General features: G+C 51.8%; 1 protein-coding gene and 3 long non-coding RNA genes across 8 annotated transcripts in view; all 4 read right to left on the reverse strand.

The window, feature by feature from the left end:
• The window catches only part of cdh23 (cadherin-related 23), a 62,709-nt gene extending 46,010 nt beyond the window's left edge, over window positions 1-16,699 (reverse strand). The window contains exons 1-4 of the mRNA XM_056436190.1: window positions 16,592-16,699; window positions 15,928-16,056; window positions 15,643-15,771; window positions 15,330-15,557 (exon numbers count right to left, since the gene is read on the reverse strand). Of these exons, the coding sequence (XP_056292165.1) occupies window positions 15,330-15,557; window positions 15,643-15,771; window positions 15,928-16,029 (459 nt within the window). The 5' untranslated portion in view covers window positions 16,030-16,056; window positions 16,592-16,699. The remainder of the gene's footprint in view (window positions 1-15,329; window positions 15,558-15,642; window positions 15,772-15,927; window positions 16,057-16,591) is intronic.
• LOC130206865 (uncharacterized) lies at window positions 54-781 on the reverse strand. The gene is made up of 3 exons (XR_008834202.1): window positions 742-781; window positions 443-675; window positions 54-118 (listed from the first exon to the last, which is right to left on the reverse strand). It is a non-coding gene; the product is annotated as an uncharacterized LOC130206865 (long non-coding RNA).
• On the reverse strand, window positions 1,193-1,897 carry LOC130206866 (uncharacterized). Its single transcript, XR_008834203.1, has 3 exons — window positions 1,758-1,897; window positions 1,461-1,495; window positions 1,193-1,264 (listed from the first exon to the last, which is right to left on the reverse strand). It is a non-coding gene; the product is annotated as an uncharacterized LOC130206866 (long non-coding RNA).
• Window positions 3,022-5,182, reverse strand: LOC130206863 (uncharacterized). 5 transcript variants are annotated; one of them, XR_008834201.1, is made up of 4 exons: window positions 4,845-5,182; window positions 3,938-4,380; window positions 3,472-3,776; window positions 3,022-3,108 (listed from the first exon to the last, which is right to left on the reverse strand). It is a non-coding gene; the product is annotated as an uncharacterized LOC130206863 (long non-coding RNA). The 5 variants fall into 5 exon arrangements; XR_008834200.1 differs by lacking the exon at window positions 3,022-3,108 and having other exon boundaries at window positions 3,444-3,776; window positions 4,845-4,912; window positions 5,045-5,182; XR_008834198.1 differs by lacking the exon at window positions 3,022-3,108 and having other exon boundaries at window positions 3,444-3,776; window positions 4,845-4,912; window positions 5,012-5,182.
• Window positions 16,700-17,094: the final 395 nt, after the last annotated feature.

The following is a 17,094-nucleotide window of genomic DNA, read 5'->3' on the forward strand; positions in this document are numbered from 1 at the left end:
CTCTCTCTCCTCCACCTGTTCTCTCTATCGATGCTCTCTCTCTCCTCCACCTGTTCTCTCTATCGATGCTCTCTCTCTCCTCCACCTGTTCTCTCTATCGATGCTCTCTCTCCTCCACCTGTTCTCTCTATCGATGCTCTCTCTCCTCCACCTGTTCTCTCTATCGATGCTCTCTCTCCTCCACCTGTTCTCTCTATCGATGCTCTCTCTCCTCCACCTGTTCTCTCTATCGATGCTCTCTCTCCTCCACCTGTTCTCTCTATCGATGCTCTCTCCTCCACCTGTTCTCTCTATCGATGCTCTCTCTCCTCCACCTGTTCTCTCTATCGATGCTCTCTCTCCTCCACCTGTTCTCTCTATCGATGCTCTCTCCTCCACCTGTTCTCTCTATCGGTGCTCTCTCCTCCACCTGTTCTCTCTCTCGATGCTCTCTCTCCTCCACCTGTTCTCTCTATCGATGCTCTCTCTCTCCTCCACCTGTTCTCTCTATCGATGCTCTCTCTCCTCCACCTGTTCTCTCTATCGATGCTCTCTCTCCTCCACCTGTTCTCTCTATCGATGCTCTCTCTCTCCTCCACCTGTTCTCTCTATCGATGCTCTCTCTCCTCCACCTGTTCTCTCTATCGATGCTCTCTCTCCTCCACCTGTTCTCTCTATCGATGCTCTCTCCTCCACCTGTTCTCTCTATCGATGCCCTGTCTCTCCTCCACCTGTCCTCTCTATCGATGCTCTCTCCTCCACCTGTTCTCTCTATCGATGCTCTCTCTCCTCCACCTGTTCTCTCTATCGATGCTCTCTCTCCTCCACCTGTTCTCTCTATCGATGCTCTCTCTCCTCCACCTGTTCTCTCTATCGATGCTCTCTCTCCTCCACCTGTTCTCTCTATCAATGCTCTCTCCTCCACCTGTTCTCTATCGATGCTCTCTCTCCTCCACCTGTTCTCTCTATCGATGCTCTCTCCTCCACCTGTTCTCTCTATCGATGCCTCTCTCCTCCACCTGTTCTCTCTATCGATGCTCTCTCTCCTCCACCTGTTCTCTCTATCGATGCTCTCTCTCCTCCACCTGTTCTCTCTATCGATGCTCTCTCTCCTCCACCTGTTCTCTCTATCGATGCTCTCTCTCCTCCACCTGTTCTCTCTATCTATGCTCTCTGTCCTCCACCTGTTCTCTCTATCGATGCTCTCTCTCCTCCACCTGTTCTCTCTATCGATGCTCTCTCTCCTCCACCTGTTCTCTCTATCGATGCTCTCTCTCTCCTCCACCTGTTCCCTCTATCGATGCTCTCTCCTCCACCTGTTCTCTCTATCGATGCTCTCTCTCCTCCACCTGTTCTCTCTATCGATGCTCTCTCTCCTCCACCTGTTCTCTCTATCGATGCTCTCTCTCCTCCACCTGTTCTCTCTATCGATGCTCTCTCTCCTCCACCTGTTCTCTCTATCGATGCTCTCTCTCCTCCACCTGTTCTCTCTATCGATGCTCTCTCTGTCCTCCACCTGTTCTCTCTATCGATGCTCTCTCTCTCCACCTGTTCTCTCTATCGATGCTCTCTCTCCTCCACCTGTTCTCTCTATCGATGCTCTCTCTCCTCCACCTGTTCTCTCTATCGATGCTCTCTGTCCTCCACCTGTTCTCTCTATCGATGCTCTCTCTCCTCCACCTGTTCTCTCTATCGATGCTCTCTCTCCTCCACCTGTTCTCTCTATCGATGCCTCTCTCCTCCACCTGTTCTCTCTATCGATGCTCTCTCTCCTCCACCTGTTCTCTCTATCGATGCTCTCTCTCCTCCACCTGTTCTCTCTATCGATGCTCTCTCTCTCCTCCACCTGTTCTCTCTATCGATGCTCTCTCTCCTCCACCTGTTCTCTCTATCGATGCTCTCTCTCCTCCACCTGTTCTCTCTATCGATGCTCTCTCTCCTCCACCTGTTCTCTCTATCGATGCCTCTCTCTCCTCCACCTGTTCTCTCTATCGATGCTCTCTCTCCTCCACCTGTTCTCTCTATCGATGCTCTCTCCTCCACCTGTTCTCTCTATCGATGCTCTCTCTCCTCCACCTGTTCTCTATCGATGCTCTCTCCTCCACCTGTTCTCTCGATGCTCTCTCTCCTCCACCTGTTCTCTCTATCGATGCTCTCTCTCCTCCACCTGTTCTCTCTATCGATGCTCTCTCTCCTCCACCTGTTCTCTCTATCGATGCTCTCTCTCCTCCACCTGTTCTCTCTATCGATGCTCTCTCTCCTCCACCTGTTCTCTCTATCGATGCCTCTCTCCTCCACCTGCTCTCTCCTCCACCTGTTCTCTCTATCGATGCTCTCTCTCCTCCACCTGTTCTCTCTATCGATGCTCTCTCTCCTCCACCTGTTCTCTCTATCGATGCTCTCTCTCCTCCACCTGTTCTCTCTATCGATGCTCTCTCTCCTCCACCTGTTCTCTCTATCGATGCCTCTCTCCTCCACCTGTTCTCTCGATGCTCTCTCCTCCACCTGTTCTCTCTATCGATGCTCTCTCTCTCCACCTGTTGTCTCTATCGATGCTCTCTCTCCTCCACCTGTTCTCTCTATCGATGCTCTCTCTCCTCCACCTGTTCTCTCTATCGATGCTCTCTCTCCTCCACCTGTTCTCTCTATCGATGCTCTCTCTCCTCCACCTGTTCTCTCTATCGATGCTCTCTCCTCCACCTGTTCTCTCTATCGATGCTCTCTCTCCTCCACCTGTTCTCTCTATCGATGCTCTCTCTCCTCCACCTGTTCTCTCTATCGATGCTCTCTCTCCTCCACCTGTTCTCTCTATCGATGCTCTCTCTCCTCCACCTGTTCTCTCTATCGATGCTCTCTCTCCTCCACCTGTTCTCTCTATCGATGCTCTCTCTCCTCCACCTGTTCTCTCTATCGATGCTCTCTCTCCTCCACCTGTTCTCTCTATCGATGCTCTCTCTCCTCCACCTGTTCTCTCTATCGATGCTCTCTCTCCTCCACCTGTTCTCTCTATCGATGCTCTCTCCTCCACCTGTTCTCTCTATCGATGCTCTCTCTCCTCCACCTGTTCTCTCTATCGATGCTCTCTCTCCTCCACCTGTTCTCTCTATCGATGCTCTCTCTGTCCTCCACCTGTTCTCTCTCTCGATGCTCTCTCTCCTCCACCTGTTCTCTCTATCGATGCTCTCTCTCCTCCACCTGTTCTCTCTATCGATGCTCTCTCTCCTCCACCTGTTCTCTCTATCGATGCTCTCTCTCCTCCACCTGTTCTCTCTATCGATGCTCTCTCTCCTCCACCTGTTCTCTCTATCGATGCTCTCTCTCCTCCACCTGTTCTCTCTATCGATGCTCTCTCTCCTCCACCTGTTCTCTCTATCGATGCTCTCTCTCCTCCACCTGTTCTCTCTATCGATGCTCTCTCTCCTCCACCTGTTCTCTCTATCGATGCTCTCTCTCCTCCACCTGTTCTCTCTATCGATGCTCTCTCTCCTCCACCTGTTCTCTCTATCGATGCTCTCTCTCCTCCACCTGTTCTCTCTATCGATGCTCTCTCTCTCCTCCACCTGTTCTCTCTATCGATGCTCTCTCTGTCCTCCACCTGTTCTCTCTATCGATGCTCTCTCTCCTCCACCTGTTCTCTCTATCGATGCTCTCTCTCCTCCACCTGTTCTCTCTATCGATGCTCTCTCTCCTCCACCTGTTCTCTCTATCGATGCTCTCTCTGTCCTCCACCTGTTCTCTCTATCGATGCTCTCTCTCCTCCACCTGTTCTCTCTATCGATGCTCTCTCTCTCCTCCACCTGTTCTCTCTATCGATGCTCTCTCCTCCACCTGTTCTCTATCGATGCTCTCTCTCCTCCACCTGTTCTCTCTATCGATGCTCTCTCTCCTCCACCTGTTCTCTCTATCGATGCTCTCTCTCCTCCACCTGTTCTCTCTATCGATGCTCTCTCTCCTCCACCTGTTCTCTCTATCGATGCTCTCTCTCCTCCACCTGTTCTCTCTATCGATGCTCTCTCTCTCCTCCACCTGTTCTCTCTATCGATGCTCTCTCTGTCCTCCACCTGTTCTCTCTATCGATGCTCTCTCTCCTCCACCTGTTCTCTCTATCGATGCTCTCTCTCCTCCACCTGTTCTCTCTATCGATGCTCTCTCTCCTCCACCTGTTCTCTCTATCGATGCTCTCTCTGTCCTCCACCTGTTCTCTCTATCGATGCTCTCTCTGTCCTCCACCTGTTCTCTCTATCGATGCTCTCTCTCTCCTCCACCTGTTCTCTCTATCGATGCTCTCTCTCCTCCACCTGTTCTCTCTATCGATGCTCTCTCTCCTCCACCTGTTCTCTCTATCGATGCTCTCTCTGTCCTCCACCTGTTCTCTCTATCGATGCTCTCTCTGTCCTCCACCTGTTCTCTCTATCGATGCTCTCTCCTCCACCTGTTCTCTCTCACGATGCTCTCTCTCTCCTCCACCTGTTCCCTCTATCGATGCTCTCTCCTCCACCTGTTCTCTCTATCGATGCTCTCTCTCCTCCACCTGTTCTCTCTATCGATGCTCTCTCTCCTCCACCTGTTCTCTCTCTCCACCTGCTCTCTCTCCTCCACCTGTTCTCTCTATCGATGCTCTTTCTCTCCTCCACCTGTTCTCTCTATCGATGCTCTTTCTCTCCTCCACCTGTTCTCTCTATCGATGCTCTTTCTCTCCTCCACCTGTTCTCTCTATCGATGCTCTCTCTCCTCCACCTGTTCTCTCTATCGATGTTCTCTCTCCTCCACCTGTTCTCTCTATCGATGCTCTCTCTCCTCCACCTGTTCCCTCTATCGATGCTCTCTCCTCCACCTGTTCTCTCTATCGATGCTCTCTCCTCCACCTGTTCTCTCTATCGATGCTCTCTCTCCTCCACCTGTTCTCTCTATCGATGCTCTCTCTCTCCTCCACCTGTTCGCTCTCTCGATGCTCTCTCTCCTCCACCTCTTCTCTCTATCGATGCTCTCTCTCCTCCACCTGTTCTCTCTATCGATGCTCTCTCTCCTCCACCTGTTCTCTCTATCGATGCTCTCTCTCCTCCACCTGTTCTCTCTATCGATGCTCTCTCTCTCCTCCACCTGTTCTCTCTCTCGATGCTCTCTCTCCTCCACCTGTTCTCTCTATCGATGCTCTCTCTCCTCCACCTGTTCTCTCTATCGATGCTCTCTCTCCTCCACCTGTTCTCTCTATCGATGCTCTCTCTCCTCCACCTGTTCTCTCTATCGATGCTCTCTCTCCTCCACTGACTGTTCTCTCTATCGATGCTCTCTCTCCTCCACCTGTTCTCCCAGGACAGACTGCCTTCTTCTTTTCAAAGAGGTTTCTCCTCCTTCTGACAGCTGGGCCAAAGCACCTCTGGACCAACAGGGGCCCACGGCCCCAACGGCTGAGCGTGAAGATGAAACAGTGACTGGACTCCAGGCTCCTTAAACTCAGGAGCAGTTTGTTTGGTTCATTTGGGCTGATGCGCCCCCTGGAGGTCAAACCACAGAGCTGCACTGTGGCCTGAACCCACAGCAGACCACCAGCATCACCATGGATACATGTGCTGATGGTTGTAATATGATGACGTCGAGAAGTCTTATTCATCTGTCAGTAAACAGAGTAAACCGGTTCAAGCTGGTGATGGAGCAGCTTTTAGGCCTCGTGACGGGAACACGGCTCACATCAGTTGTTTCATGTCATGGGAGAACCAAAGAACCAGAGGCTCTGAGGCCTGAAACCAAAGAACCAAAGAACCAGAGGCTCTGAGGCCTGGAACCAAAGAACCAAAGAACCAGAGGCTCTGAGGCCTGAAACCAAAGAACCAAAGAACCAGAGGCTCTGAGGCCTGGAACCAAAGAACCAAAGACTCTCTGAGGCCTGTCCCTGTGGGCTCTGGTGGTCCCACCACAGGAGTCCCCATGTCCTTGTTCACGTCATTGTTCTCATGGCGTTACTGTTGCAGCCAATCAAAGCTTCTCTCTGCTCCCTCAGTCTGCTGCTCCGCTTCCTTCCTGTAGCTCACAAACACTTCAGTGGCCTCAGTAAAGTGTATGTTCTCCTCTTGAAGTACCCTTCCAGTCCCTTTTGCTCTGGCATCATGTGTTTACACTCATAGGATTACTGTTCATTCCTGAGCATGCAGTGTGAATGTTAAGCAGATACTGTTCAGTGTGGTATGAATAATTATCATCAATAGTTATTAATGTGTGACAGAGGAATCACTCGTGTCCGTTTCATCTTGAGGTTGAAGGTGAATTCATCTCCCAGTGATGAAGCCGGTAGAGACAGAGCATGATGTATGTTCAGGGTACACAGGATGTGACAGAGAAGTACTGGAGAAGTACTCACTTATGTTTCAGGATTTGAGTTTAAGTGTGACTGTATATATATATATATATACACATATATATATATATATATATATATATATATGTATTTATATATGTATATATATATATATATATATATATATATATATACATATATATATATGTATATATATACATATATATATACATATATATATATATATATATATATATACATATATATATATGTATATATATATATATATATATATATATGCATATATATATATATATATATACATGTATATATATATAAATGTGTATATATATATACATATATATATATTGTATATGTATATATGTATATATACATATATATATATATACATGTAGATATAAATATGTATATACACGTATATATATATGTGTATATATATATACATGTGTATATGTATATATATATATATACATATACACATGTATATATATGTGTGTGTGTGTTTTTATCTCGTGTTAAAGAGTCATGAATAACTTGCGTCTGGTTTAAATGTGTCTGCGTGTAATTGTGTGTTTTGTAATGTAAAAAGCTTCATTACTAAATAAACAGAGCTGCATATTATTTCTGTTTACTGCGTTGACATTGTTATCTTGTTTACTGCGTTGACATTGTTATCTTGTTTACTGCATTGACATTGTTATCTTGTTTACTGCATTGACATTGTTGTTATCTTGTTTACTGCGTTGACATTGTTGTTATCTTGTTTATTGCATTGACATTGTTGTCTTGTTTACTGCGTTGACATTGTTGCTAGCTTGGACATTAAAGTGTCTTTGTCCTTCAGCGTGAGGGAGCCGTTAAAACCCTAAAACTATCTGCTCAGTCTCACCTGACCGTCACAAGAAGAGAACACAGGACGTCACCTGACCGTCACAATAAGAGAACACAGGACGTCACCTGACCGTCACAATAAGAGAACACAGGACGTCACCTGACCGTCACAATAAGAGAACACAGGACGTCACCTGACCGTCACAATAAGAGAACACAGGACGTCACCTGACTGCCAGGAGACGCATGCAGAACTCCTCCAGCAAGAAGACCTTTCACAGACGACAGCTCCACTTCCTCTTTTTGTCAATGTGACTTGTGGTTTTCCTGTTTACCGTGAAGGTGTTTCCTGTCCCTCAGAGGAGCCACCGACCACATCTCTAGATGAGCTCCCACCATGTGTCTCATCTGGCGTTCCAGAAGGCTCCACCCACTCCTTCAGGAGGCATCAGGTGAAGAGACCACCTGATGCTGATCTCCTCCAGGAGGCATGAGGTGAAGAGACCACCTGATGCTGATCTCCTCCAGGAGGCATCAGGTGAAGAGACCAACTGATGCTGATCTCCTCCAGGAGGCATGAGGTGAAGAGACCACCTGATGCTGATCTCCTCCAGGAGGCATCAGGTGAAGAGACCACCTGATGCTGATCTCCTCCAGGGGGCATCAGGTGAAGAGACCAACTGATGCTGATCTCCTCCAGGAGGCATCAGGTGAAGAGACCACCTGATGCTGATCTCCTCCAGGGGGCATCAGGTGAAGAGACCACCTGATGCTGATCTCCTCCAGGGGGCATCAGGTGAAGAGACCAACTGATGCTGATCTCCTCCAGGAGGCATCAGGTGAAGAGACCACCTGATGCTGATCTCCTCCAGGGGGCATCAGGTGAAGAGACCACCTGATGCTGATGTCCTCCAGGAGGCATCAGGTGAAGAGACCACCTGATGCTGATGTCCTCCAGGAGGCATGAGGTGAAGAGACCACCTGATGCTGATCTCCTCCAGGAGGCATCAGGTGAAGAGACCACCTGATGCTGATGTCCTCCAGGGGGCATCAGGTGAAGAGACCACCTGATGCTGATCTCCTCCAGGAGGCATCAGGTGAAGAGACCACCTGATGCTGATCTCCTCCAGGAGGCATCAGGTGAAGAGACCACCTGATGCTGATGTCCTCCAGGAGGCATGAGGTGAAGAGACCACCTGATGCTGATCTCCTCCAGGAGGCATCAGGTGAAGAGACCACCTGATGCTGATGTCCTCCAGGAGGCATCAGGTGAAGAGACCACCTGATGCTGATCTCCTCCAGGAGGCATCAGGTGAAGAGACCACCTGATGCTGATCTCCTCCAGGAGGCATCAGGTGAAGAGACCACCTGATGCTGATGTCCTCCAGGGGGCATCAGGTGAAGAGACCACCTGATGCTGATGTCCTCCAGGGGGCATCAGGTGAAGAGACCACCTGATGCTGATGTCCTCCAGGGGGCATCAGGTGAAGAGACCACCTGATGCTGATGTCCTCCAGGAGGCATCAGGTGAAGAGACCACCTGATGCTGATCTCCTCCAGGAGGCATCAGGTGAAGAGACCACCTGATGCTGATCTCCTCCAGGAGGCATCAGGTGAAGAGACCACCTGATGCTGATCTCCTCCAGGAGGCATCAGGTGAAGAGACCACCTGATGCTGATGTCCTCCAGGAGGCATCAGGTGACGAGACCACCTGATGCTGATCTCCTCCAGGAGGCATCAGGTGAAGAGACCACCTGATGCTGATGTCCTCCAGGAGGCATCAGGTGAAGAGACCACCTGATGCTGATCTCCTCCAGGAGGCATCAGGTGAAGAGACCACCTGATGCTGATCTCCTCCAGGGGGCAAAGGAAGGCCAAGAGGGAAACACCACGGGAGGAGCAGACTCCTCGACCTGAAGGAGGTGAAGCGCTCAGTCGGCCAGCGGCTCAGACCGATGGAGAAGAGACGGAGCTGAGGGCGGAGCTCCAGAGGGAGGAGCTCCAGAGGGAGCTTCAGTTCTATTTCATCCTTCCTGACCGCCAGAGGCGGTGCTTAGCACTGGATATCTTCCATCTTGCGCATAGCAGGTCGAGTATTAATAACGAAAAAGTCACCCGTGACCTCGGATGACCCGCCCACCGGGTATAAGTTCCGGTGTCATCCCGAGACCAGTCCTTTTTCATCTTCTCGCAAATGCAGGCTAACGGAATTACTACGTTAGCATCAGCTAAGGCTGAAGTTTAACTGAAGCTCGTCGCGGGGAGCCTTGTGACCAAATGGTCGGAGTTGCGATCCGTCGCCCTCCAGAGGCTGCGACGAGCTCTCCTCCGAGGAGGAGGACGTTGCGTTTCTCTACGGCGGACCGGAGAACGCACGGGTTTTTCTCGGTCTTCACCAGAGCACCTTCACCGCGAAGCTTCAATCGGGTGAGATCGAATACAATTGTTGTCTATGACGGCATATCCCACAGGAGCAGAGCTCTCGCTCCTGCTAACTGTGTGCTAACGAGAGCGCGTCCGCTCGGTGTCGCCAGGCTGCTACACCGGCGCGACCGGCTCTGTAGCGATTGGGATAGCGTGTGTGTTGACTTTAGTAGCATTGCCGCCGTGCATAGCTAGCAGAGTGTGTCCACTCAGGCTAACGGAGCCTACGCTAAATCCGACAGCTACCTCCTGTTCCACAGGACCTCGGGGCCTGCCCGTCACTCAGACAGGTGGACAGCATCCTCCGCAGCCTTCCCCTCTCTGAGGGGGCAGGTGGCTGCCTTTTATCCTCTCTTCTTGCCTATCGGGTAAATTGGCAGCTGCATCAGCTGTCTTACACTCTCTCACGCTGCCCGGTTGGGCCTTCGTGAACATAAAGAGCTCCCTGAGCCATTCTCGGAGCACAACCTTCATTGGTATAGCTCTAGATGCAGCCACTAAGTGGGCCTGCCCGTCACTCAAGCAGGTGGATGGCATCCTCCGCAGCCTTCCCCTCTCTGAGGGGGCAGGCAGTGGTCTTTTATACTCTTTTCCTTGCCTATCGGGCAAATGCTTGGGCTGCTGTCGCGGCGCCCTTCGCATGGAGGGCCTAACAGTCTTCACCAGGGGCCACAGGCACAAGACAGGTGTCACAGTGGTGCCCTCGGCTCTATCCCCGTAGAGGGTGAGAGCATACCTGTCAGAGGGTATCCCCAGGGAAGGGGTCCGCCCCGCCGGGAGGTCGCCACAGCAGACTCCCGCCTCTCAAGGTGGGGCGCAGTCTGGCGGTACAGGACTTCCAGAGGACAGTCTATTCGCGACACTTGGGTCTGGAGCCACAGGCCATGCACCTGGCGCTCAAACAGTTCCTGCCATACTTGGGAGGGAATATGTACTTGTTGGGCGAGACATCGCCTCAACCACGTGTTGGCTTGAACCTCCAGGGGCCCCTAGGGCGGCAGAGCTGCTACGGAGCTCCCGTGCCCTTCTGACTTTTCTTACTCCGGTAACCCTTCACCTGACCAATTGTCGGGCGAGGTATCGACCAGGAGAACGGAACCAGAGCGTTCCCCACATTTCCGCTGATCTTGCCAACTACTCAGGGTCTTCAACAGGGCCACCGACTTTTGCTGGTGGCCCCCTTGCGTCCAGCCAGGACTTGGTTCCCCTGGCTGCACAGACTTCGCTGGGAGACGGCGCCTCGCTGACATGCGGGACCCCTAGCACAGCTAGATGGTGGGACCTGCCATCCCGATCCCGGCCGTGCCCAACAAGGGGCTTGGCCGCAGAAGAGCAGAAGCAGCTGAACAGGATCAGTCCAAAGGACTATTCTAAACGCCAGAGTGCCATCCGTCTACGAGACGTGCAGACCGAAGCCGTTTACCGACTGACGGACGGAGGGACCCAGTACGGTGCCTCGTGCCTACGGTACTCACGCCTCCGTCATCCCTTCTAGTTAAGGGCATCTCTGCCTCTATCCTGAGGGCCTACATAGCTGCCATTCAGGGCAGCATGCTAAAGCCGACAATGATGCGGAACATCCACAAGCTGGTGTCCCTCTTCATAAGGAGGGCCTCAGTGACTATCCCCTGAGCCCCCCCCGAGGGCTCCTCCAGGGGACTCGCCCGTGGTACTGGACACCCTATGCTCGCCTCCCTTCAAAACCCTTGGCAGAGGCAGAGCTGTGGTTGCTGTCGGCAAAGACCTTTCATCCTTGCCATAACTGCGGCAGAGCAAGTAGGCAAGCTACACGCCCTGTCGGTCAATGAGCCTTGTCTGAGGGGAACTCAGAGGGCTCGGGTGTCACACTGCGGCCTAAAGCAGTGGCTTCCCCCAAGGGTGCTGGCACGCTCGGGTCTCAACCAGCCTGTCCAGCCTGCACAGCTTGACCACCATAACTAGTCGGTTAGGGTGGATCTAAGGAGGGCTATGCCACTGCAGAACAGTGCCTGTTCCACTAGATAGTGGGGGCCATTGCCTGTGCAGAGGTGGTGAACGTCCGTGCTCTGCCATCCAGAGCAGGGTGTTGTTCTACCAACGGCGTTCCCACATCACGGGCGACCCTGAGAGGTATGCCCGTAGGGAATATAGGTGCATATGTATGCAACAGCCTCAGGGGCATCGTTGCGCACATTCACCAGAGACTACAGAGTGAACGGGAACACCCTCCATGCATTGCAGGTGGTTCTCCGTCCAGATCCTCTGCTTGAGTCATATGAGGTAGTTTCCTTGGGATTCCTCGTCACTCTGTTGGTACAAGTCATCCAGTGCTAAGCACCGCCTCTGGCGGTCAGGAAGGATGAAATAGAACGCAAGTTACGTATGTAACTATGGTTCTATGAATCCTGGATGACCGCCAGAGTTCTTGGTCACTCGGAATCTCGTGAGAAGATTCCGTAGGACTGATCTCAAGATTCAAGATTCAAGATGTTTTATTTGTCACATACACACACAGGGTGTGCAGTGAAATGAAAGTGGCAATGCTCAGCAGGAATGTGCAAGGGCAACAAGTACACACTATTTACAATAAAAAACAACACAATATTTACAGTACAATATTTATACTAAGTGTGTGTGTGTGTGTGTGTGTGTGTGCCTAAGAGGGGCAGTTGTGTGGGTCTATGTGGGGGTCCTGGTGAGGTCGGAGTTCACAGTCCTGATGGCCTGAGGAAAGAAACTCCGTCTCAGTCTCTCTGTTCTTGCAGCGTGACTACGGAGGCGCCTGCCTGACCGCAGCAGCTGAAACAGTCTGTTGTTGGGGTGGTGAGGATCCTTCATGATCCTGCCGGCTCTGGTTCTGCACCTCCTGGTGTACAAGTCCTGCAGGGTGGGGAGTGTAGTTCCAATAGTGCGTTCAGCCGAACGCACTACTCTCTGCAGAGCCTTCCTGTCCTGAGCGGAGCAGTTGCCAAACCAGGCTGTGATGCTTCCTGTCAGGACGCTCTCTACAGCTCCAGAGTAGAAGGACTGAAGGATCCTCTGGGAAACTTTAAATTTCCTCAGCTGCCTGAGGTGGTAGAGGCGCTGCCTTGCCTTTCTCACCAGAGTGTCTGTGTTCGTTGACCATGTCAGATCCTCGGTGATGTGGACTCCCAGGTATTTATACCTCATCACCCTCTCCACAGTAGTCCCGTTAATCCCCAGTGGTGAGTACGTCCTCTGTTGTTGTACCCTCCTGAAGTCCACAATCAGCTCCTTAGTTTTGGTGACATTCATGATGAGGCTGTTGTCCTGGCACCAGAGTGACAGATCAGCAACTTCCTCCAGGTAGGCCTTCTCGCCGTTGTCGGAGATCAGGCCCACCACCACTGTGTCATCCGCAAACTTGATGATGGTGTTGAGCTGAACCTGGCCACACAGTCATGTGTGTACAGGGAGTACAGTAGGGGCTGAGGACGCAACCCTGGGGGGATCCTGTGTTCAGGGTGAGGGGTTTGGAGGTGTGTCTGCCCACCCTGACCACCTGCGGCCTGGCGGTCAGGAAGTCCAGGATCCAAGCACACAGGCTGGTGTTCAGTCCCAGCTCAATCAGCTTGCCGGCCTGTCTGGAGGGACTATGGTGTTGAAAGCTCAACTATAATCAATGAACAGCAGTCTCACATAGACCCCCCTCTGGCTGTCCAGATGAGAGAGTGTGGTGTGCAGTACCTGGGAGACAGCATCATCCGTGGATCTGTTTGGGCGATAAGCAAACTGCAGCGGGTCCATGGAGGAAGGGAGGAAGGCGCAGATGTAGTCCTTTATCAGCCTCTCAGCATTTCATGACCACCGAGGTGAGGGCCACCGGTCGGTAGTCATTCATACATGCTGGAGAAGCATTCTTGGGCACAGGGACAATAGTGGATCTCTTGAAGCAGGCGGGGACCACGGACTCAGCCATGAGAGGTTGAATATTGTGGTGAACACTGGAGCTAGCTGGTTAGCACAGGTCTTCAGTACTCGCCCAGATATGCCATCTGGACCTGCAGCTTTCCTGGTGTTCACCCTCAACAGAGCCCTCCTCACACTGTGCTCGGTCACAGAGAGTGTGTTCATCCCCAGCGGTAGAACTCACCTCGGCTACGCTTAACGGTGTTGTTGTTAGCGGCGAGCTAGCGCTGTTGTTGCTAGCCTCAAACCGTGCATAAAATGAGTTCAGGTCGTCCGCTAGGGATGCGTCGGCACTCACCATTGCGCGGGGTCTGCTCTGGTAGTCTGTGATAGTCCGTAGCCCCTGCCATAGGCGCCTGGTGTCGCGCTGCTCCATCTGTGATTCCACTCTGTCTCGGTACCTCCTCTTGGCCTCCTTCACCGCCCTCCTCAGTCCATAGACCGCTACCTTGTACTCGTCCATGTTGCCGGATACAAGACCGGAGTTATAGGCAGCAGTACGGGCGTTCACAGCTTCCCGGATGGATCTATCAACCCACGGCTTTTGGTTAGGAAAGACCCTAACTTTTACCGTGGGAACGATGGTGTCCGCTAGCGTTGCTATGAGGCTCATTGCTACGTCCGCAAACTCGCTGACGTCACTGGACGATGACACCGGAACTTATACCCGGTGGGCGGGTCATCCGAGGTCACGGGTGACTTTGTCGTTATTAATACTCGACCTGCTATGCGCAAGACGGAAGATATCCAGTGCTAAGCTCCGCCTCTGGCGGTCATCCAGGATTCATAGAACCATAGTTACATACGTAACTTGCGTTTCTTTGATTAAAAACCCTGAACCCTGCAGACTCTGTGGTTGTTGCGCTGTCCTCCTCCTGCTGTGTCCTCCTCATGTCCTCCTGGAGGCAGCTTGAGTGTTTCTCTGGTCTCCGCGGCCTCTCTTCTCTCTCTCTCTTCTCTCTTCTCACTCTCTCTCTCTCTCTTCTAACTCTCTTCTCACTCTCTCTTCTAACTCTCTTCTCTCTCTCTCTTCTCACTCTCTTCTCATTCTCTCTTCTAACTATCTCTTCTTACTCTCTTCTCTCTCTCTCTTCTCACTCTCTCTTCTAACTCTCTTCTTCTCTCTTCTCTCTCTCTCTCTCTCTCTTCTTCTCTCTCTCTCTCTCTCTCTTCTCCTCTCTCTCTTCTTCGCTCTCTTCTTCTCTCTCTCTTCTTCTCTCTATTCTCTCTCTCTCTCTCTCTTCTTCTCTCTAACTCTCTCACTCTCTCTTCTAACTCTCTTCCTCTCTCTCTCTCTCTCTCACCTCTCTCACGCCTCTTCTACTCTCTTCTCACGCCTCTTCTCTCTCACGCCTCTCTTCTCTCTCTCACCTCTCTTCTCACTCTCTCTCTTCTCACCTCTTCTCTCTCTTCTACCTCTCTTCTCTCTCTCTCTTCTCTCTCTCTCTCTCTCTCTCTCTCTTCTCTCTCTCTCTTCTTACTCTCTCTTCTAACTCTTACTCTCTCTTCTCTCTCTCTTCTCACTCTCTTCTCTCTCTCTTCTCACTCTCTCTTCTAACTCTCTTCTCACTCTCTCTTCTTACTCTCTCTTCTCACTCTCTCTTCTCTCTCTCTCTTCTAACTCTCTTCTCACTCTCTCTTCTAACTCTCTTCTCACTCTCTCTTCTCTCTCTCTTCTCACTCTCTCTTAACTCTCTCTTCTCTCTCTCTCTTCTCACGCTCTCTTCTTACTCTCTCTCTCTTCTCACTCTCTCTTCTCACTCTCTCTTCTCACGCTCTCTTCTTACTCTCTCTTCACTCTCTCTTCTCACTCTCTCTTCTCACTCTCTCTTCTCACTCTCTTCTCTCTCTCTCTTCTCACTCTCTTCTTACCGACAGAGGTGGCGTGCCGTCGTCCTCCACGGTGACGGTGAGGCGATACTCCTGCTGGCGCTCTCGGTCGGGGGGGGCGGGCCGGGTCACCATCTCTCCCGTCACGCGGTCCATGCGGAAGGTCAGGTCCTGGTTCCCGGCGGTGATGTAGTAGAACAGCATGGCGTTGGGGCCGATGTCTTCGTCAGTCGCGATGACGCGGAGGACCGACGTCCCGCCTCCCACGTTCTACGAGAGGCGTCACAGCAGAGGCTCGTGTGGACCCCGGTGGCAGACCCCCGATCCGTGGGCCGGTGAGCCGGGCCGGGCCTACCTCACTGATGCTGACGTTGTAGCCCCTCTGGCTTTCGATGACGGGCGCGTTGTCGTTGACGTCCAGGATGTTGATGGTGAGGGAGTGGTCCGTGTACCTGGGCGGTGAGCCGCTGTCCACGGCACGCACCTGCAACGACACACACATGTGGACCGGTCCGACCCGACACACGGGGGGAACATCACACTGGAGTATTACATGTATATATATTATATATCGCTCATGTTTCTGGATGACAGGCATGAGGTGTGACCACCAGGCCGCCGGTGGGTTCTACTTGCTGACCTTCAGCAGGTAGCGGTCGACTGACTCTCGGTCCAGAGCCGCGTTGACGTAAACCTCCCCGTAGCTGTGGTTCACCGTCTTCACCTGGAACACGTCCTCCATGTTGCCGGCCACCAGGGTGAAGTTGATCTGAAGGTCGTGAGTCAAAGGGGGAGAAAGAGACTCTAGAAACACAGATACATGATGGAGGGTGTTCACTCTCCAAGAATCACAACTGAAGCCTCCAGCAGGAACAGAAGCACGAGAAGATAAGAAGATATGAAGATAAGATAAGAAGATATGAAGATATGAAAATAAGAAGATAAGAAGATATGAAGATATGAAGATAAGAAGATATGAAGATAAGAAGATATGAAAATAAGAAGATATGAAGAAAAGAAGATAAGAAGATATGAAGATAAGAAGATATAAAGAAAAGAAGATATGAAGATAAGAAGATATGAAAATAAGAAGATATGAAGATAAGAAGATATGAAGATAAGAACATATGAAGATAAGAAGATTTGAAGATATGAAGATAAGAACATATCTAGAAACAAGTGGCGCAGCTCAGTGGGCCCTAGCCGGTCAGCCGGTGGGCGTTAACGTGTAAACGCTCCGCCGGCGTGACAATGGGGAGGGTGATACGTCATGGTGATGATGATGATGGTGTCCTCCTCCTCACCAGCCCGTTGGCCCCAGCGTCCGGGTCCCTCCCCAGCACCACGGCCACCCTCTTCCCCAGGGCCGTGTTCTCCAGGACGTCCACCGACGTGTCGGACGTGAGGTCAAACTCGGGGCTGTTGTCGTTCTCGTCCAGGATGGCGATGGACACCTGTGGGACCGACCAACACGCTCACACCTCGACCCCCAAAGCCCGAGACACCGCAGACCAACGGGATGCACAGGAGGAGACGCCTCACCTTCTGCTCTTCCACGTGAGACGCAGGAACAAAGAGGAAAGCGTTAAGTCAACAACAGGCAGCGAGACACAGGAAGCTGGCCTGTCAGAAGCAGGCGTACCACGGTGGAGTCCTTCTTCGGCCCGCCGTCGTCGGCCACCACGGTCAGCCAGTACCGGTCCCCCTTCTCCCGGTCCAGCTGGCCCGTCACGGTGATGCGGCCCTGAAGCACACAGCAGCATCTCCGTGAAGACATCCGCTCCTCTCAGAGGCAGCTCATTGGTCA

This window comes from Pseudoliparis swirei, chromosome 17 (assembly GCF_029220125.1).
Source record: "Pseudoliparis swirei isolate HS2019 ecotype Mariana Trench chromosome 17, NWPU_hadal_v1, whole genome shotgun sequence".
Lineage (NCBI taxonomy): Eukaryota > Metazoa > Chordata > Actinopteri > Perciformes > Liparidae > Pseudoliparis > Pseudoliparis swirei.